This window comes from Equus przewalskii, chromosome 4, assembly GCF_037783145.1.
Source record: "Equus przewalskii isolate Varuska chromosome 4, EquPr2, whole genome shotgun sequence".
NCBI lineage: Eukaryota > Metazoa > Chordata > Mammalia > Perissodactyla > Equidae > Equus > Equus przewalskii.
The window spans coordinates 3,648,986-3,671,592 of NC_091834.1; the positions used below are offsets into that span (position 1 = coordinate 3,648,986).

The 22,607-nt window shown below is 42.3% G+C and overlaps 2 protein-coding genes across 11 annotated transcripts in view; one reads left to right on the forward strand and one right to left on the reverse strand.

The window, feature by feature from the left end:
* The window catches only part of FAM185A (family with sequence similarity 185 member A), a 59,137-nt gene extending 53,509 nt beyond the window's left edge, over positions 1-5,628 (forward strand). The window contains exons 8-10 of one of the 2 annotated variants that reach the window (XR_011539381.1): positions 547-738; positions 2,064-2,155; positions 5,381-5,628. The gene's annotated coding sequence lies outside the window, so the exon portion shown is untranslated. The remainder of the gene's footprint in view (positions 1-546; positions 739-2,063; positions 2,156-5,380) is intronic. The other variant, XR_011539382.1, reaches the window with a different exon arrangement.
* FBXL13 (F-box and leucine rich repeat protein 13) overlaps positions 1-22,607 on the reverse strand; it is a 211,788-nt gene that overhangs the window by 2,963 nt on the left and 186,218 nt on the right. For 5 of the 9 annotated variants that reach the window (XM_070617032.1, XM_070617031.1, XM_070617030.1 and 2 more), the window contains 2 exons: positions 10,528-10,662; positions 5,719-5,882 (listed from right to left, as the gene is read on the reverse strand). In XM_070617032.1, the coding sequence (XP_070473133.1) occupies positions 5,719-5,882; positions 10,528-10,662 (299 nt within the window). Of the gene's footprint in view, positions 1-53; positions 379-5,718; positions 5,883-10,527; positions 10,663-22,607 lie in introns of all 9 variants that reach the window. The other 4 variants (XR_011539373.1, XR_011539374.1, XR_011539375.1 and 1 more) reach the window with 2 other exon arrangements.

The following is a 22,607-nucleotide window of genomic DNA, read 5'->3' on the forward strand; positions in this document are numbered from 1 at the left end:
ATCACTAGTGCAACATTTTCAAACTAGATCAAATTTGGCGTTAAAGAACTCACGGTCACAGGTTGAAGTCACTTCACGGCTTTCTCGCGTTGCTGAGGGGGAAGGGTGCGTCATATGCTAACAATCAGGATCCCAAAGCTGGAGCAGCTCAGTAGCTCTGCTGCAGCCGGTTCAGAGACTCACAGACACTGAATGGATAGGGAAACTAGGCATCTTCACGGAGTGGTGGCACTGAGGGCGCTCTGTAGTGCTCTCGAGTGAGAAATACCGCTGTCCGGTGTTTCCAGTTTCTTTGATGAGGGAATGCCTGAACCAGCCAAGCTGTGCAGGCTGGCTGTGCACCGGAACAGCAGCTCTTAGCTCAGAGTCCGCAGACGGCTGTGGGATACATGGATGAACTTCAGGGAGGTCCGTGAACTCCCTGAAAATTCGTGCGGTTTTGTATCTAATAGACATTTTTCTGAGGAGAGGATTTCTGACTTTGAGCAAATTCTCAAATGTGTCTGTGACCAAAATGATTGAAAATACTGTTACTGTCTTTCTTAGGAAGAAGTAAGAAAGGAAACAAAGGAGGCATCTAAAAGTTGTTCCAGACCCCAATTCCAACATGGCTGTGTGTGTGTTGAGGGTCGGGGGGTTCCTCCACATCACTTGGCACTTCTTGGATACCAGCTGGGGGTCCTACAATTCAACTCAATTCTGACACTCTCTACCCAGAGAGAGCATCAGATTCCACAGGTAAAGGGCTCAGTCCCACAAGACCGCCCTCCACTTCAGATACCAATCGCAAGTCCAGGTTGTCACTTGGGTTTCTGACCGATCAGCTATAGATCGGAGGTTCCAACACCCCTCTGCATGGGTTCGATTAATTTGCTAGAGCTCCTCACAGAACTCAGAGAAACACTTTACTTACTGGATCCACCAGTTTACTATACAAGGATGTAAGTCTGGGACAGCCAGGTGGAAGAGATCTACGGGGAAAGGGCGTGGAGCTTCCATGCCCTCTCCAGGTGGCCACTCTTCCCCGTTCTCCATGCATTCATCAACCTGCAAACTCCCCACACCCTGTCCTTTGTGTTTTTATGGAGACTTCATTACCTAGGTATGGTTGATTAAATCATTGGCCACTGGTGACTGATTCAACCTCCAGCCCCACTCCCCCAGACTGGAGAGGAGCCAAGGGTCAGTTCTCAGAGCCCCCTCCCCCAGTCTCAAATGCCAGCTTCCTCCAGTCCAGTGTCTCCAGGGCCTGTCTTAGACCTACATGCTTTCACAGCCAGGGGGCTCCTGGGGAAAAACTGAAAATCTGAATCTGTCCTGGGCAAATCTGGGATTATTTTAGAATTTGTATGCTAGTGTGGACTGTTCCCCAGTCTACTTCCTCTCTACCTTTTACAAAATCCTTAGCCGTGAACCAGCTGTCCTCACCACCTTACTAGGCCCTGTGACCTCCTCACATGGACTGACTCCTGAGAGTCAGGACCTGGCCAAGAGAACAGACCAGCATGGCGACTGCCGGCAAGTTCCTCAGTTCTTTTTCACGGCATGCTTTGTAACTGTGTGTTTTTACAAATGCACTTTTGAAAAGTTTCAGGAAACTTGAAACTGTAGAACCTGCTGCTGCTGGAAGCAACACACTCTCTCTCCCTTTGTTTTTAATAGCTTGGTGCTATATTATGGACATAATGGGAGCTAGGAAATAATGGAGAATGTATACTTTGGAATCACTGTGTGTTCTAAGTTCCTTACAGTACATATGAGATCCACTCCGGCTTGGCCTAAGGGATTCCAAGACCCACGTGGATGATTGGGGGATGGGACCAGTCTGCTGCCATGCTCAGTCATCATTACTCATTTAACCTGGTCAGAGAGGTCTCTCTGGATCAGTAGAGAACAGTGATTTTCAAACATGATATGCCACAAGCAGTTGCGAAGTATCACATTAGATGGTTAATAATAATGACATACTGAAATTGTAAGGATTTTTATTTTTTATAAACTAAAGGGGATTCAAGGTTATCCTTTTAATAACGTTTCTTGCCCTCACTCACATTTCCTTCCAGTTTCTTGAGTGGGCAAAAAAAAAGGGGGAGTGTTGGAACCAACCCCAAAGCCTGCTTGTCATCAGCAGCCTCGCTTATTTACGCATCAGCAAGTAAGTTGGGCACAACAGAGCCCATGTCTCCCCTTATTGATCAAACTCTTTAAATGGTAAAGCTTCCAAAAAGCTTGAGAATCACTAATCTAAAGGCAAAAGAGCAGCATAGTAATGACTAGGACCTAGTCACAAAGTGTGGCTCTGCCCTTTATGTCTATGATCTTGGGCATGTTATTTAACCTGTTTAAACCCATTTCCTTATTCATTTTTATGGTAATAGGGTATTTTCGAGGATTAGATGAGATAAACATAAAATAGGATTTAGCACAGTACGTGGCAAATAATAATTGTTAAATAATATTTGTTCATGCTAATAATAAAAGTCAGTGGCTCCAGATAACAAAAGCCTTTCCACAAAGACCTTTCCGTGGTCTCGTTTCTCCTCTCCCTCAGAGCTGGAGAGGAGAAATCGAATAAGAGTTGTATTTCCTAGAAACAGATCTCTCAGGGGGCCTGGGCAGTAGTTTCTGCTGCCAGGATCTGCTAAAGGAGGCCTTCAAGGAATCTCTCTACGGCTCTTTGGGGCTCTAAAGCCCACCAAGACTTTCTCTGCTGATCTCTCTAGAGTCGGAAGTTTGGGTTCCAGACACACAAAGGTTGGCAAAGTCCCGTTACTCTTTGCTAATTATAGACTTAGTGGCTCTTCGGCCTCTCTGTGGTTCGGACCCTCCGGGCTTGTGGAGACCATTGTTTGAGTCTTTCTCCCTCTGTCCCCCTATGCTTTTCTTCTCCTTGCCTTTGTTGCTGTCCCCACAGAGGGCCTAAGTTGCAAGGCTGTCTGTTCACAGCTGCTTCAAATACAGACAGCTAGATTTTCTTGTCACGTTTGTGGTCATAGCTGTTACTTATTCCTCCTTGAATTAAAGAGCCTGTATTGTGCCTCCACATGGAGCTTCTGGAATCACTTCCTGGGATCCCTTCAGGCTCTGGGCTTGCTAGAATGACAGCATATCTCATGCTGGAAGCTCTCCTACAAAAAAGCTACAGCCAATTTGCTCATTGACGAAAAGTTTGCTACTCTCCTGGTTCAGAAAGGGTGGGCTGAACAGACCTCTTTGATTTGCAAAGCTGGTGCCGTATTTTCAGATTCCGTTGACTATGGGGGAATTTGTACATAGAACAGTTTCTTCTGAGGGCTATAATTTGGATTTTAAGGGCTGCATCATACAATGTTTTCATGTTCGAATGGAATCAGATGTGAGGGAGTCTATCGCTTTGTGATTCAAACTCATTGAACCACTTCCCAAGGAATAAAAATCTCCTCTATCCCAACTACCCAATGTTGCATTTCACCCAGACAGAACAAAGTCCCTGCAGTTGAGGGAGCCACATTGGCTCTGGGAAGAGCAAACAACTGGGCTTTTTTACAGTGGACGTGGGTAAGAGCTTAGACCTCATCATGATCCTGAGTCTTGAAGGGTCCACACACTCTGTGCAGCATTTCCAATTCCACTCAAGGATCTAAGTGGAGAAGGAAGCTGCTTACGGCCCCTAGAGCTGACCCCAGACGGTCGCATGTGATCAGGCCTTATCACTTCTCTAATCAAAGTTTTGAGGCCCAGGTGTCTGGGGAGCTCCTGGACTGACAAACAGCAGCCTCTCCCAGATGTCGAATGTCAAGACAGATGCTCCTGGAGCCTCACTAGTCCAAACGCTGGGACTCTCCAAGCGACCCTGCTGCAAGAACTGCCCTCTCCATTGCTAGACAGAGGGAGAAGCAGAGGATTGCAGGCCTCTTTCCTGCCGGAGCTTAGCGGGAATGGAGCCATAAGGGAGCTGGTTTGGCCTCTTTAGACAATGAGATGGGCAGACAAGCCAGCTCCCCTCTAGGTGTTAGGGCCACGTCTGTGTCTGCCCCTTGCTGATAGGGACAGCCAGGCTTGGTGGTAGAAAACAAAATAGGCCTTTTGGCTGTCCTGGAATTTTCCACAGATTCAGCTGGTTAGCTAGAGTTTTACATTAAGTTTTGGGGGCCAAGCCCAGCTAGTAGTAAAATCTTACTTTCCCTTGTTTTGTTTTCTTGGCGTATTTTTAATCTAGTGACCTTGCAAGAGGAGTGAGTAGTGAAAGGTAGGATTTGGGTATTATTAGATATCTTGGGTCTTCTTGACCAAACACCGCATTTATCACTTTTTAACATCCCATACCATGATTAGGTTCCCAGTTCTGGTTGCCAGAAAGTCGCTATTCATTCTACTTATAATCTCACTTATTAGAAGTTCAATATATTACCTCCAAAAAATAGTGATTGGCAAAATACAATCAAAAGATTAGAAGCTAAACTCCTTCATATAATATGTTATTCATTCTCTGTTGTCTTGCCCAAAGTTGGCTGTTCAATGATATGACAAGGTCAGCAGGGACTCCTAGGGCCTCATTTCATGGTGTCCTCTTTAAATGAAGTTAACGTCCGTAACAGTCAGCTCCACACCCATCAGGAAGGGTGGAGTCTCCATCCTCTTCCAAACTGTTCAACGCCCTGCCCCCTTTTTCTGACCCGGCTTCAGCTGGCTGTCCACCTCCGGGCAGGCGTGGGCCCAGAGAGTGCCTATTTTACAAGTAATAGTTGTTATTTTTGCTTTGTTTTTCATTTCATTTTAACATACACAGCCTTAGATCAGAAACCATTCTGTTCCTTAGGCCTCAAGTGACTAGATCTCATCGCTCAGCTGATGCCAGGGCTGCTTAATTCAGAAAATTCCTCTGTGAACTCTACATGCTTGGAACACATTATGCACTTTGCACTTTGATAATATTAATTCTTAGTAGTCATTTTTCCAGCCCGCGGAAAAGACCCTGACCTTAAGGGACTGGTCAAGAATTCTCATTTTGAACATTCCAAATTTACTTCATCGGGTCAGTTAAAATACTTGCACATTTTTATTCTCAGTCAATAGGAGAAAAACTGAACAATGGAGCAGATAACTGCTTTCTACTTAAAAACTCACAGAGTGGACACCAGAGACCTTGTACCTTTATAGACTGCTTATTTACCCAACTGTTATTTCATTGGAAACATTTTGCAAATTGAGGGAGCAGGCATTTGGCCTGTAGCAGTCGAGTCAGAATACCTTACTCTGAGCTCTGGATCCTCTAGGAAATCCCTAGTTAGATGAATAACAACTATCAAGCAAATAGCTTTGGGAGAAATGGGGCTTAGGGTAACCGTTAGTAATTTATACTTAATTGTGAGCTGGTTTAATCCATTTTCTCAACTTCTAGGGCAGATGAACTGAATGGGAACATTTTGAGAGATGAGCAGAGGAAGAGCTAGCGATAACTGTGCAAAGAGCAGAGTTACGGCTTCGGACATCTGTGTCTTCAAGGAAGGGAAAGTGCTTAAAGTAGAAGGCTGCTACTGGTAAAGGATATGAAGCTGCAGAGGCCATTGAAGAGGGCTTCCCTTGGTTCAGTTCTAAATGTTGGCTTCAATTAGGCAAAAAATAAAATGAAACTTCCTAACTCTGAAAGCCACTGCGTGTTACGAATGCCACAGTCACAAATTCTAGTTATCCCAGAAAGTAGTTCTCAAAGCTTTTCATATTCAGGTACATACTTACTTGGAAATAAGTCTGCAGTAATTCATCTTAAGGATCCGGAGTTGTTTGCAGCCTAACTGAAGGTGTTTGAGCATTTGGTCAGTAAGCAGGACACAACCAGAAATATCCAAAATGTGCAGGTAACGGCATTTTGCCGATAACATCTCCATCGCCGAGTCAGTAATCTGAACACACAGCCAAAGTAAGAACTGATTATTCCCACGGAGTCCACCCCCGGGAAGGAGAGTGTACGGGTCCGTTTGGGCTGCTATGACAAGATGCCATCGACTGGGTGGTCTAAAGAACAGACATTTATTTCTCACTGTTCTGGAGACTGAGAAGTCTAAGGTCAAGGCGCCCACGGGTTCAGTTTCGGTGAGGGTCCTCTTCCTGGTTTGCAGATGGCTACCTTCTTGCTGTATCCCCACGTGGAAGAGAGAGCGCTCTAGTTTCTTCCTATTCTTGTTAGAGCACTAATTCCATCATGGGGGCTCCACACTCATGACCTCATCTAAACCTAATTACCTCCCCAAACCCTCGCCTCCTAATACTGTCACACTTGGGGGGAACATTTTAACATATGAATTTGGGGGTGGGACACAAACATTCAGTCTATGACAAACAGAATCAGGACTCTTGCAGATTCCCTTTAACCAACTCATCATGTGACACCAATAGACTTTGTGATCTTGCTGTTATTTTCATCTTAGAGTTCTCTGGTTTGAATGGGAAACGTCATCAAAATTCCCTTAGTAACACCTGTCACGGCAATATGAGAAACTTATGAAATGTTGTAACACTGGGATTTGGCTTTACTTGAAATCCACTCTAAGGCATCATCAATTTGGAAACATAGGTCTGATAACATCCACGTGTTACGAAATTATCAAATATATGTATATCCCCTCAAGAACTGCAGACGGGGTCAGATCGCTATGAGAAGGGATGTGGACATCTCTGATGGCTTGTGTGTGGAATAACATGGTCCTGGAAAGGGACAAGTGGGTGAGACAGACGTTCGTGGGCAGGGAGAGAGAGAAGAGCAGAAGCCACAGAGACTACATGAATCTCAGGCCCAGAAATTCTGCTGAGGGTTCTCACAGCTTGGGACTTTGAACAGATGTTCTGTGGAGGTAATTCAACTCCACTTCTTAGATTATTTCACTTCCTCAAGGTCTAGCTTTTGAATTTATGGCTGAACTGAGGCCTGCTGCAGAATCAACTAGAACACTCTCCCCAAAGAAATTTTTTTTTCCAACTGGATTTAATTTATTTTAAATGTTTGAGCAGTCTAAAAAAACATGCCTTGAAACTTGGCTCTTGTTTTTAACATAAAGTTGAGAGAATTGTGCAGAAAAACCCTTCCATTTGAAATGCACACTTTTTAAGTTTGGAAAAATAGATGTTGTCATTGTCTAAGTATGCCGTGTTTCCAGAACATGCTCAGGACCAAGGTTTAACACTGCAACTGATTCTCACAAAAAATGCCTTCAGACATTCCTGCCATCCTAGTTGGGTCTCTGAAGATCTAATGTCATTGGGGGGAGAAAACAAAGCCCTCAGAACTGTAGAGAAAGGGAAAGACAAGGAGGTGAGGGAAAAGTCCAGGAGAGGTGGAGCTCAGAGTGCTGGGTTTTACTGATACTGCAGGAGCTGAAAAGGGACTCGACCTTCCCTGTAAATCAGAAGCTCAAGATGCTCAGTGAGTGAGGTGATGTTGTAGGGACTTATGGCGGCTAGGAACTGGAGGTGGAGATGACTGACTACATTCTTAACTCCCAGATAAAGGTCTTGATCTCTGTCCTATGGAGCAGAGGTTATGTTATTCCCATTTTAGTGCTGGGTAGCATGAGGTCATGACGTTGGCCGTAAGCTGGTTGCAGGGAAGAGCTGGTCTTCCAGGAGATGGGTAAGGTGACCATTGAAGATTGACCATGAGGCTTTGGGACACCTAGCCTAGAATGATAAGCCAGACCCTACTGTGTGTTATGGCTCCTCAAAAGCAGTGTAGGTGGAATATGTTAGACTGGACCACAGCTTTATAATTTCTGGGTGAGGAGTATTCAGATTTGGCCCAAATTATGGCCACAACATCCTCTGAATCAGATGATTCAGATTCATTTGACCCACACAGATAGTAAAGCTAAACCCTTCTTCTCCCTTACATTGAGGTTCTGGAATAATCTACTTCCCTCCTTCTCCCCCTAGATTTTCCATGTAGAGTGACTCATTTCTTAATATCTTATTTATGTAACATCCGCCTCAGATTCTAGGCTGCAAGACACTATCCACTGCACAGTTTATAGAAGGAGTTCCCTCAGTTTCTCCTTACCCAAAACAAAACAAAAAATGAAAAAAAACACCCTCTGCTCCCAATTGCTGTTCTCACTGGAGCTTTCCTTTTCTCATTCTCCTACTTTCCTCCCTCATTAGTAGAGGCACTAAAAAGCCCAGGGTCCATCTGTGCCGGCCTTACAGCTGGGGCAGTTCCCAGGGAGCCGTGTGTTGCCCACGTGTCCTCACGTCCATGTGCAGTGAAAGCGGGACCCCTGCCAGTGTGACCGCTCAAGCTGCAGAGGCTCCATGGTCAGTGGCGCTCATGTGCTGAGTTCCTTGACCCAGCTTGCCTCCAGAACCAGCTGATGCTGACCAGAAAGACATCTGTTCTCCCTAAATCTAAACAAGTACGTTACTAAACAGAAAGAACTTTACTGTGAACTTTCTAGCTTAATTTCATCACGATTTACCACATCTCCCCCGACCACCTCCTGCTCCCCACTGCGGCACAGTTAACTGTGGAGGAGTCAGGAGTCCAGCATCACTCTCTTAATCCACTAACCGCACAGACCATCCCCTTTAGAGACTTTGCTCTTATGCCTGGTAATTCTTGACTGTCTGCTCATGATTGATAGTGGAGGGACAACAACTGACGGGACAGTCTGCGCGCAGGATGTGGGCCTTCTCTACTTTAAGCTTCGGTGGTGGAGATGGGTTATTTGTTGGGAAACCCCCAGATGTCAGTATTTTTCAGTCTTTTATCTTGGGCTAGTCAGAGTCCCCAGAAAAGAAGCTTCAAATCCCCTGCCTGGAGGGAAAGACCTGGCAGCCGAATTCAGGATGCTGTGTTGGAAAACCTGAGTGTCTCCGCCTTCAGCAGTCAGTCACTTAATTCCTGTTTTCACTTTTGAACCCAAGCCCTCAGTTACACTGTGTCGTGTCTCCCAGCCCCAACAACCTCTGTCTGACTATCTGTAGAGCACACAGTAGAGCAATTACGTCCCCCAGAGGACATTCAGCCATACCTGGAGACATTTTTTTATTGTCATGACTGGAAGTTTGGGCGCTTGGGTGCTACTGACATACCGTGAGTAGAGGGCAAGGACGTTATTAGACATCCTCCAGTGCATAGAACCACCCCGTACTACAAAGTAGTATCTAGTCCAAAATATCAAGAATGCCGAGGTTCAGAAATCTGGCTGTAGGAAGTAAATTTCCGATCTTCTGATGAGGGTGGGGAAGGGCAGTCGCCCGGAGACGTGGAGTAGGGGAGACCTAGGGATCTATCTGTTTCTCGAGAACTTTTAACCAGTCTTCTTTATTTTAGCCATCCTCTTAACTTAGTTCCAGAGATATGCAGTGCGGCCGAGTTTGATGATTATGGTGTAAATCAAATTTTTTTTTTTCCAGCTTTCTCTACTGTTGGCTTAGGATTCAAAGCTGTCTCTGATCTGCTAAGTTAGTCCATCTATTTTCAAGTTTCCAAAATTTTGTTGCTCTTGTCTCCTCTCCTGTTTTCCCTATAAATATGGGCCCTTTCCCTTCTTCTGCACTTTTGGTAGGGTTTCAATAGGGAACAAAAGTATATGTGTACATTCCATCTGTCATATTAATCCAGAGCCAGGATTGTGTCTTTCTTGACATGGAGATATGTTCATAATATATTAAGAGAAAAGAAAGTAAGTTACAATGTACTTTTGAAAATATGATTCTATTCTTAAAAAAAAAGATAAAACACAAATCTTCTATAACTATTTCTAATGTCTTTGTACATAGAAAAATTCTAGAAGAATGCGTATAAAATGCCAACAATGGTTATGTGTGGATGGTGATATGACAATGGATTTTTATTTTCTCCTTTATGATTTTATATGCAGCCCAAAGATTTTGCCATCAGATGTCAAGAAAAATTACCAAACACTTGAAAATAAAACAAAAGATGATTGTATGTCCTTTCAGTGCCATACTGGAAGATAGTTTAACAGGCCAACCTGAGGAATTCTAAACAGAAGTATGCCTTTGTTTGACATCTATTTACTATTGATTAAGGCCCAAACTCAGTGAAATTACATGCTATAATTTGATATATGTTTGTCCAGGAGAGATGCAAATTATTTCTGTCTGGTAGAAACTATAACTCCAAGGTTACAGATTTATTACCTTATAGAACATTAACCAATTTTAGATCTAACTTAACAATCACATTCCCACATTCTTTCTTCAGTTCCTATAAATACTTGGCTCCATCAAATGCTTTACAAACTGGCTTTACCATTTTGCTGGTTTTCTCATTGTTGAGTTAAATAAATCTTTAACATATTTTTATATTTGTATGAGAATTGTTTTTAACTTTTTGAAAATTCTCCCTTGACACAAATGAAATCATAAAGCTATTTCCAATTTGGGGAAAGAAAAAAAAAAAAAGCTAATGAATACTTCAGACATGGCAAGGAAAACAAGTTCTATCGTGAATTCAACCCTTGATGCTACCCTGCCCGGGTTCTTTGGCAGCGCTTCGACTTGACATGTCTGAGCTCTGACGCCTGCACGTACCTTTGGACAACCAGCAACGCTGAGAGATGTGATGCAAATGCAATAAATGGCCAGGACTTTAATAATGTCATCTGACAGCTGGGGGCAATAAGAGACATCCAAGTGTTCCAAGAGTAGTGAGCCTTTGCAGAACACCTGCAAGAAATTCCAAAGGCAAAGATTTTTCCTTTTCTTTTCCTTAATCTTTATTCAAATGTTGTGTACATCTCTAGATGTACCGTCTCCATCTTACCCATAGCAGTTTGTTTAGTATGCATTTTAGTCCCTGAAATAATATAGATGTGTTACATCATGTTGCAAAAAAAAAAAAAAAGCAGCCACTACATCCAAAATTTCTTTACAACAGAAGATATTCATGCAGCAGCTTAACAGCTTAGTAATATTCACATTCCTCCCAACAGGATTTGGTTTTTCCTGAAGTTAGCACTAATGAAATTCAACCCATATGCTTAGTCATTGTTAAAGTTACATTCAGCCAAGTGAGCGGAGGAGAAGAAATATGGAGGTGAGAATCAGAAGGCAAACCCTCTGGGATTGACAGGGTAATGTAATGGAAACAGTCTTTGGAATCAGGCAACCTGAGTTTTAATTTCCACCACTTATTAACTCTGAAACCTTAGCAAGTCACTTAATCTTTCTGAGCCTCAGTTTTCTTTTCTTTAAATTAGGGACAGTAATAGCTACCCTCTAAGCTTGTTCTGAAATGCCAAAATGTTCATCTGAAATCTCTAGGGCTCGAAAAGGCCTGGAAATTCTTTCCTTTGTCTCGTACTTCTTGGTTTTCATTGTCACTTTTTCATTCTCAGCTGTTATACAAGAACAAAATGATCAACAGAAATAAACCTAACAGTAATTGTAAAAATATCTTAATAAATCAAGGCGAGTGGAAATTGGAAACCATGAGCAGTTCAAGATAACACTAATGCTGTCCTTAGAAGAAAGGTCCCTCCCCCAAATTGTGAGAATTACAACCACCAGCATGTCCTCAATCCCTCTGGAGGTTTTGCCTCACTGTGAAGCACCTCAAATTCTTAGAGCCCTCAGTAAGTGATAGTTTGCCATTCATTTCAGATGTAGATATTAGATTTTAGCAGCCCTAGTGGGCTACCAGGAGAGCACTCTTTATTTATATGTAAAAACGGTGTCCATCAGACCACCTGTCATTTTCCTCTCAGAACTGAGGGAAGGACCTGGGCCGTAGGAGCAGTTCATGGCCATCAGGATGGCTCCAGAGGTAAAAACACCAGTGGGCTTCCCTCCCACTGAGTACACCACTGTCCTCTCATTTTAGCCCTAAGGAAGACTAGAAAGAACTAGTCAGTCAACTATTTTCTTTAATAAGTTAACAGAAGAGAGAAATTTCCTGAAGAGGCAGTTTAGCACAGCAGAGGAGACCAGGACTGTGGCATCCGACAGCGTGGGCTTATAAGCCGGGCCCCGCCGCCATGTGGGTTGCTGGAATTCTCTGAGCCGCAGTGTCTCCTTGGGTAAAATGGGAATGATAACACCCATATCAAAGGATAGTTGATTATATGAAATTATATGTACACCTGAAATGGCTCCTATCACAAAGTAGATTCTCTACCTAGCTAGCTACAAAATTTTATATACAGGGTTCTTTGAGAGGCAGGATAGCATATTGGTTAGTGCTTGGGACACAGTAAGTACTTGATAAATGTTAACTATTACTGGGATTTGCATATGACACCAATAATAATAAAGACGCACGTTTGCATTGTACTTGGAGGAAAACTAAAAGATATTGGTTATTTTTATTTAACCCTAAATCACAGCAACCAGCAGCGATTCGTCTGGCCTCTGGCCTCATGCTGAACTGGTCCTTTTCAACTGATTCAGCACTGATAGTACTTGACTCCTTCAGGTCTAATGGCTAACTTTGTATCGAGATCTGTCTTCTCTAGCAACTAAGTGATGTCAAAAATTGGGAGGGGCGGCTTGTCAGGAGACAGTGAGGTTCCTGTCGTTGGAGATAGTCAAGCATAGAGGGCACACCCAGTGTGGTGCAGAAGGAATCGAGCTTTGAAGGATTGGAATGAGTGATCTTGAATCTCAGCTCAGAGATTCAGCAAGTTTTTTAATGAGAATGCGGTAAGTCTCTCAGAGGTACCGTCTGGGACTCTGTTGGCTTTTCTTACCCCTTTCACAAGCATTGTATTCAAAATACAGTAGGTTCTCGGTGAATACTAGCTGGTCAATTGATCCTTTCTAAATGTCTTGAATTCTTTTTTAATCACACAAGAATTCTTAACATTGCGAGGAGTAGGATAACATTGTTTGCTACTTACAGAATGAATAGGATTCAAGGAACCAGAGAAAATTTAAAGCAAGAATGAATATTTAAACTCTAAGGATAAATTATTAAAAGATGAAACAAGCTTTAAAGTGGGACTCCAGGCTCTTAGTGTCTGAAAACCCTTTTCAGCAGCATCTGTCAACGTCTCGGACTGCTGGAATGAGTTCTGCTTTAAGCCTTTTTTAAAAACTCTAATAGTCTTTGAAGTTAAACTTTCTGAGAGGTTTTAAATTAAAGAATAACTTATAAAAGTGATTAGAAGGTCTATGATACATTCATGGTAGCATTCTCACCCATGGAAAATCTGAGGCACAAAGATTGGTCCAAGGCTTTATGCTTGGCATAAATCAGTGTGGATCCAAGAAATAAGCCAGAACTTTCCCTCTTTTAGAATTCATATTTTCCTTTGGAGACATATAAGTCATACTAAATACTTAAGTCTGCAGGCATGTCTCAACATAATCACTCATGAAATTTCATTTCTGCCCTGCAGATAAGATTATTCTATGCTTGAAGAAAATTTACAAATCTCTCAGCGAGTTGAATCATTTCTTCTCTGTGTCTTCTGAGCTGAGTCACGGTATGGGGGCTTAATGACTACATTCCTCAACTGGGTATGTAGAGGAGATTGAACTTCTCACGTTTACCGGCTGTCACAATAATGCGCTGCAACAGGTGACAGCTCCCAGCCTTAGAAAAGCTCACCTCACGGTGCATCCTCATGGCACCATCTCTTCACCATTTGCTTCGTTAGGTTGCGATTCATTCTACCACAAAGTTTTGTGGGGTTTTTTTTTCTTCCTATTGATAATTCTGGAAAAATCGTATGCTGTCAAGAACCATTTTCTGTAAGGACGATTATTTTTGGCTGCCTCAGAGGCTGAAATACAACTTCCACAATTTTAAGTTATAAACTGAATTCAAAACTGCCGTTTCTCGGGCCTCGTATATTCCATGCGGTGTAGAGCTACATTCCATCAAAGACAGCCTTGTTCCCAGTAGGCATCAGAGCAGGAGGCAGTGGTCGTGGCCTGGGCACACGAAGCTGGGAAATCCCAGCCTCCCCTCCTGGTGAGATGCCACTCCTGCATTCCCACTGCCTGCCAGGGAAGCCAGCCTTGGCAAGAGGAGTGTGCTGCTTTTAAATATGGAGAGGACTCCGGAAGAGAAAAGGGGCGAGACCAAGGCCCAAAACAAGTATTTCCAAAAACTTTTATGATGAAATTTTTTACCAAATTAGATGGTGATTTGCAGGATAAACTTTAGCTTCCAGCCAGCTCAGATGTGGCTTACTCCACGAAGTTCTCCTCAATTCCTCCCTCTAGAAGAAATGCTTCCAAACGCCTAGAGCTTTTTATCTGTTTGTCTTTCTCACCTTCTACTTGCATTATAGCTATTTGTATAATTGTCTTATCTTCTGCATCAACTATAATTAACTATAATTCTGCCTTCTTCAGGGCAGAATCCATGTCTAGTTTATCCTGGTGGCCCCAACATCTGGCATGCAAAAGAAGTTCAAGATGGGAGACTGTCCTTAGGGAATGGAGAATGCCTCTTCGCACAGGAGTGAGGAAAATGGGCTCCCATGGGTCACTCTCAGAATGGACGTCCAGTCCTTCCTCGCACTCTGTTCAGTAACTGCCAGAGGCGTTGTACAAGGGTGATCAAGAGCACAGAGTCTGGGACCCGCTAGCCTCAGCTCAAATCCTGCCACTTAGAAGTTCTGTGTCCCAGATAAAGTGCTCAATCTCTTCATTCCCCAGTTACCTCATCTGCGACATGGGGATAACACGGTACCTTAATAAGGCACCCTCTTCATAGACTTGTTGGGGGATCAAGTGAGTTAATATGAAAAAAGCAATCGAACAGTACCTGGCCCATAGGAAGCAGTCAGTAAATAGTAGCTAGTACTATCATTTGTATTCACTGCTTCTCTATGGCTATGACTAAGAAATTTTTTAAATCATGCATACCATAGTAAAAATATTTTGAGCATATACTTCCAATAAATGTATATTAATGTACTTGTAAATTATATAGACATACAATTATTCAAACTTATAAAGCATATAAAGACAGAAATAAAGTGCATGAGATAAAAACAAATCTAAATAGAAGTTCTAATCTTTTCTTCTCACACTGAAATAGATTGTCTTGTTCATTTGCCAAAGTAAACACTTTCTCTGGAGACATTTGGTTGTGTCAACACCTTTGGTTGTCAGCAAACCTTGATGACTTTGGCTGCACGGATGCTGGGTAAAAACAAAGGAATTACTTATAAAATACAAAATGTGGCGAGTGCATAAAAAGATGTCAAATGTGGGGAAATTAAAGAACAAGAAGGGTAAGCAGTAAAAGAGAATGTATATTGGAAAGAAGACCAGGAAAAGAACAAAACAAAATATCTTTGAATTATAATTTGTAGAAAAAAAAATTCCAGAACAGTTTCGGGTTTTAGACTTTTATCTGCAAAATTAAAATGAGCCAGGATTGGACTACCCAAAGATCAATCAAGTATTTTTCTTGTGGCCTGTGACATAACCCACACTTTTTCCATTTTTCTAAGATAAGTAAGAAAAATGGGTACTCAGTGGCCAAATTACCCGGCACTCCTCCAGGGGCCTCTGTGGGACAGGAAGAGCATGGAAATTACTTAAGCTGTCATAATCAGCCTGAAAGAATTGATAGGTTTCTGTTTGCACAGCCAGCCACCCTGCTTGTTCTTTTTCTCATTCTTTCCCAAGAAAATGGCAACCCAGAACTTTTACTCTAAGGACAAAGTCACACTGTCCTCCTGTAACCTTTTCCATTTAAGGATCTCGAGGCAATAATGAGTTCACAAACCATCAGTGCCGCTTTGACCTCCCATTTTGGGGCATGATGGGATAACAGATGGTGTAATCAAGGGAGGCTGCCAGTCTCGTGGAACGACAAAGGGCCGGGATCTGACGTTGCGTCTGTGGCCTTGAGCAAGTTACTTAACCTCAAGTTTCCTCATCTGTTAGGGGAGAATGAAAACAACTGTCTACCTATCTCACGGGCTCATTGGAAGATGGAAAGAAAATGTGTACTCCAAAAGCACTTGGCAGAGATAACACCCTATACAAATGCTAGTTTCTGCCTGTCAGCAGTGGAACCAGAGAGATCCTGGAACAATCTCATGTGCTGTTTAAGACCTGAGAACACCACCTCACCACCTTCAACATGGAGAAGGCTTTGGGAGGACCAGCTACTGTGCACAAAATTTAACTGGAAGTTGATAGAAAGGGTTATTAGAAGTCATAACATGGAGAAATCATAGCTCCCGTGAAACATGCCACAGGCACCCAGCTCATGTTGGATGAGGTACAATGAGCAACGCCTCACATGTTGCATAAAAGAGAGATCAAAACAGATTGGCCGCTTAGGTTTAAGAAGCAAAAGAAACTCATACTATTGCAGGAAAGTGGGATTCTGATGTTTATTTTTCCTGCCTTTTTATTTTTATGTTCAGACAATCTGATGGGTTTTGTTTAGCTTTTGGCAAGTTTCATCTTACATAGGATAAACTAATGTTCCAGGAGCAGCTTAAAGGTTGGGAGAGGTCTCCGAAGGATTGTCTTCCTTTTAACACATTCTCTTACAGTTCTTCTCTGTGGATGCTCAATGTGAAAATCACAGATGTGTGCGTTCATTCAGCAAGTCCATCAGTGCTTCAGTTGTCCGAGAATGGTTCTCCCCAGTAGGGGTGGGCAAGAAGCCAAGGCTGGCACGGGCTGCTCTCAGTTTCAGCTGTTTCTCAGCCAGGAGGACATGGTACCCATGACTCCAGTATCGCCTGGAACCTTAGAAACTGATGAGCTGTCAAATTCCACATCCTTTGAAGTCTGGCAAAATTTCTAATTCTGTTGAATTGCTTCTACGATTGGAAACACACTAGTCTCAGGAGCAACAGAGAATACTGAGCTTATTTCTTTTGTTCACAGCCTTTGAAGAGAGAATAATGCCTAGGTATCTCAGTAGGAGTCTGTTTGTGACTCCCAGTTGATGCTAGGTGCCTTAGGTCTCTTAAGGGTATGTTGTTCTACTGTAAATTCTAGGAGACCATTCTTGGCATGGACAGCCAGGAAGCACAGATTTCTGTAACAAAGCCCTTATTTGTTCCAGGTTTTGTGGGAGTTGCTGTTTCCACAAGGTGCCAGATTCCCCCATCTTAATTCTACCAGAGGAATTCCTTAGTTCCCCTTCCCAAGACCTTGGAAAATGATTCTGAACCTGGGACCTTCTTGGATCTTTATCACAGACAGTTTTATCAATTATTTCTTAATGGTAACCTGGAGTATTGGATGAGTAAAGAATTTTCCTGAGCAGAGAAATAAAGTGTCCCAGACGTCTGGATGTTCCATCTCCCCATACAGAAGATTTCAGAACCTACACTGCACCAACGGCCAAGGATTGAGGCCATTTTGGACAGGGATCCTCTGTTTGTGGCTTCCCTTGCAACCCGTACACATAACTTTATCCCTGGAGAAGAGGTAGAGTTGTTGAAATCTCATGCTTTGACAATTCTTGAATGACTTAATCTTGGAAACCAAATAGAAATCAATGTTGGTTTTTAAAGAAACTGTTGCTATGTGGAGACAAACATCTAATCCATCTTTGGCATTATAAGTCAGTATGTGTCAAAGGCCACTGAAATCAGTTTGGGTTGAGCACTAGGGGGTGGAGTCTATCAACTGATGAGCGTGATTGATGAGAATCTTACATAAACAACATTTTATAACTAGTCAGAAAGTTTAGTGATTCAAAGGAAGAATTTAAGACCTGAAAAGAGTGACTGGGGAGTAATCCAGTTCTTGCTGTTAGGGCCAGAATAAATCCAGTTCTTCTTACACTTTAGAGGGAGACCTTCGGAGCAGGCTGGCCGTGGGCTGTTCTTTGGGAGGAGGACCCAGATAGGTCTGTTGCTGAATGAGGTGGGGACTCCTGGGCCTTTCTGACCTGAGTATTGATGTAGATGCTCCACGCTGGTCAGGGCTTCAGTTCTCCAGCACAGGTGGCCCAGGGTACAAAACTGAGAGCCTTGAAACCTCAGTTCCCCACCTGGGGAGTCAGCCTGGAGCCGACCCACATCTACAGAACTACTTGACTTACTGGGTCTCTGAACATTGACCCATTACTGACCCTGAACATTTCTGGGTCAGGCTGAAAGTAAATGAACCGCAATGGATCTCGCTCTGCTGTTCTCCCAGCTATAAAGTAGCTCCTGGTTTGCCCACATGGCCACCCTTCCCAGTCTGTTATTCCTTGATCCCTCCTCTCTACTCCCCTGTTTGTAAATCAAAATAAATCTGTTACTAAACTAAAGGTCAAATAAAGAGCAAAATAAAAAGTTTGTTACCCAAGAGAATGGAAAAAAGAGGTTAAAACACACGGAAGATTAAAAGAGAAAAGGAACTTATTTCAAATGTCCACGCAGTTAGGGCAAGATTGAGGGTCTCAGAAAGAAGGAACCCTAAGAGAACAATGAAGGAAGTAGCAGTTCCAGTGTCTTTACTGCTGCTTTCGCCCCAGAGACGAAAGTCTTCAGATACCTCTGTGATCATCAGAGAACATGACATTGACCTAGGCTATACGGCTAGGCTCTTAAAATTCACCAGTGACGCCATCTTCGAGGTCTCAGTAAATCAGCTTGCGAAGAACATAGGCCACAAGCTAGACCGAGAAGACAAAGAGAGAAGACGAGGCTGGACCACGACCACACGCTTCTTATTTCTCCTCTGTAGTTACCAGTACTGCCCACTGCATTCTGCTTGCAGAGCTTTAAAAAGTATGTTAAAGATACTTTTTTTCATAATTAATAAAAGACAAAGTAGGCCATGTTTGGGTGTGAAGAACAATGACAATTATCTAAGTCTTCATCTTCACCTCCTCCCCAAACCACAAAATCTACAGAGAGAACAAATGAAACTGCACAGGGCCCATACATTCATCAGTACCAGGAGACAGAGAACACTACAACCTTTAAATTACCTATAAGTAGGGTAAAAACAGAGAGAAATTCCAACAGCGCTCCCTTAGCCCACCTGCAGCCCTCACACGCCTGTGGATAGAGAGTGGGAGAGGAGATTCTTAAAAGACTCTGTCATAAGACTAGAGAGGTGAACTTGGCTTAGAAGCAGCGCAGACAAAACCACTCACAGGAAGAGAAAGCGCAACGATAAATGCCACGATACGGAAAAGGACTTGGTAGTTCATAGCCCCGGCTATGTGAATGGCTATGGGAAAGGACTTGAAAACGAGGGCACCACAAACCCCGGAGGGAGCCAAGTCAGGTGCGTGGAGGTTATCCCTAACCATGGCTTCATCCTGTCCCCATCCAAGCTCTCAACAGTTTCATGGATTCTGCTACCTTTATGTTTTCCACTTCATTCGCTTCTCTCCAGCCTCACTGTTACTGCCCTTGTTCAGGCTGCTATCCTCTCTCCCCTGGACGAAAAGAAAAGCTCTGAATTGATATTCCTACCTTTAATCTTTTTTTTTTTTTGGTCACCTTTAATCTTGATAGCCGTCTTCTGTCCCCTCTGCCCTTCCGTCTAATTTCTGCATTTCTTATTAAAGTGATTTCCCAACAGATGAGCTTGCCTTTGCTTTCCCATGCTGGATTAGATAGCTGAACTGAATCCTCCTATAGCTTCCTTTATCACAGCATACTGGCTAGAATAGTCACTCCAGAATTAGACATTTTATACTCCAGCCCATGAGCTTGCTTGTTTCATCACTTGGGGCGAGATTCTTAACCTCTTTGAACCTCAGTTTCCTTGTCTGTAAAATGGAATCAATAGTATTACCTACCTCATAAAGTAGGTAATTAATACATGGGAGATACCTAGACAGTGCCAGGCAGGTAGTAGGTGCTAAATTAACGTTAGCTAACGATCACCACATGGTACTGGTTTTTTCTGCTTACAAGTCTGTGCATTCCACTAGATAGCCTCATCATTTCTTAAAATTTTTGAATGATTTATCCTGTTTTCAAAAAAACATTTTCTCAGTGTCCACTACATAGAAAGTCCAGTCCAAATCTTTTCAGTACAATCAGTGAGCTAGATGTCACATTTTCACAGAATTAATGAATCTGAACAGGACAGTATGCATATGGTGTACATGAAGGCGTGGAGTTATCCATCCAAGTTGAACTTAATCATCTAAAAAACAGCTAACTTGATGATTGCAAATAGTATCCTTGTATTGTACTAAGGAAGCTTAAAAATCTTTCTGAATGGACATGACCAAAGTACTGAACTTTGGGGCAGCCCACACTCTGTCTATATGCACACAGTCAGCCCACAAGGCTGCACACTGCAGAGAGCTCAAAGAGAGCAAGCTCATGAGATCCACAGGTGCAGTGCTCACCAGCAACGCCTGCCTACCAGCCCAGCTGACCTATAGCTCTCTGCCCTTGGCTCCTGAGCCCCGCCGTTCTCTGACTTCCTTCTTGGGCTCTCAAGATCTGCTTCAGAGCTTGCTTTGCATTTGCCATCCCTTTTGGATGTTATTGATTCAGCCAGCATCCACAGATCCAAAAGTAACGTTCCAGACTTCCAGTTTCCAGTCTGTTGTCAGAATTTGGAACTTATCGCTCCCAACCTCAAAACAAGAAAAAAGCTAAGCAAACTGAAAATCAATAACTCTTCCTAGATCCGTCAGATAATTGAGGTCACAGAGCAAACTGCCACCCTGAAAACTGGAGAGAAAGGTAAATATGGAGAATCATGGCTTACTAGGAGCAGAAGCCTATGGCCAGAGCCAGTAATCGGTTGGAATATTATAAGGGTAATTGACTAACTCCTGGAGACTGACAGTGGATTAGCTTGAGAGAAAAATTTCTGGGGGCCTAGCTTTGGGTGAGCCCCTATACTTTCATGAGTTTTACCTCCAGGAGGCCCACAAAGTTCTTAGGTTGAAGATCAGAGAAAAATCCGCTTGTGCTGCCCGCAAAGAGAGGGGAAAAGTAACCATTTTGAAATATCTCCAGAGCAGCTGTTCTCACTAATAAACGCCTGCCCTCAAGGGAAGTTATTTTACCAGAGCCTGACCAACACGGGTTTTACCAGAGCCAATCCGGCAAGGGGTAAGGGAAATACCCAATTCCAGCACCCTCTACCCTTCTTGTCTTACCTAAGTGTGGAAGGAGGCGGGGTGAGAAGCACTTGTAAAGATAACAGCCCTGGGGCAGAGGCCATTAAAAGACTGAGACCTAATCAAATGAATATAGCCTATGACCCCCCCACACACACACCTTACCACCGCACAAATAGGACTCCAGTATAATAACACCTTGATGAAAAGATTAGAAATCATACTAAATGTGCTCTCAGATCATGATGGAATTAAACTAGAAGTCCATAACAAAGATGGCTAGAAAATCTCACAACATTTAGAGATTAAACAACACACTTACTTCTAAATAACATATGGGTCAAAGAAGAAGTCTCAAGAGAAATTTAAAAATATTTTGAACTAAATGAAAATAAAACAAAATTTATAGGATGCAATGAAAACAGTGCTTAGAGGGAAATTTATAGCATTGTATATTTTAGAAAAGAAGAGAGATCTAAAATCAATAACCAAAGCTTCCACCTTAGGAAACTAGAAAAAGAAGAACAAACTAAATCCAAAGTAAGCAGGAAAAAAATAGATAATAAAAACTAGAGCAGAAATCAATAAAATTGAAAGCAGGAAAACAGTAGAGAAACTGAACCAAAAGCTGGTTATTTGAAAAGATCAATAAAATTGATAAACCTCTAGCCAGATAATCAAGAGAAAAAAAAAAGAGAGAAGACACAAATTACTAATATCAGAAGTGAAAGAGGGGCCATCACCACTGATCTCATAGTCATTCAAAGGATAAGAAAGGTATAAACAACTTTACACCCACAAATTTATAACCTAGATGAAACAGATTAATTCTTTGACAGAAACAATCTACCAAAACTCACACAAGACAGGATAAATAATCTGAATAGAACTATACCTATTAAAGAAATTGAATCAACAATTAATAACCTTCCAAAACATAAAGCGCCAGGCCCAGATGGCTTCACTGGTGAATTCTACCAAACATTTAAGAGAGAAGTGATGCTAATTGTCTACCATCTGTTCCAGAAAATAGAGACAGAGGGAATACTTCCTAACTTGTTTCATGAGACCAGCATTTCTCTAATAACAAAACCACATGTAGACAAAAGAGAGAAAATGACCATGAGAGAACAATATCTCATAAACATAACAACATATACACACAGTGGCATATGCATGTAATCTAACATACACTAAGATGTGTATTATATTTAATTTACACACACACTAGACATATAGTTACGCAATTACACACATTTACATGTAAACGTATGTAGTCTAACACATGCTAAAACTTGTACACAATTTGCACACACATACATAATACATTTACATACACATTTACATGTAAACACACATATGTGCACACTTTTCACTGCATACACACATGTGTAAGTCCTTGTGATGGGTCCTAACTACACCTGATTTTCTCCTCTTTAATAACCTTCCTTAATCAACAACTATATCAATCTATCAACACTGAAATAAAAATTTTTGTCTAGCTTTGAGGTTTTCACCCACAAATAATGTGCATAAAGAAAAATATGCTCATTTATATGTATAGATATTACATTAATGTATTTATAGCATACTTCCTTCCCGAAAAAAGGGAATGAGAACTGTGAACTAGAGTAAGAGAGTATAA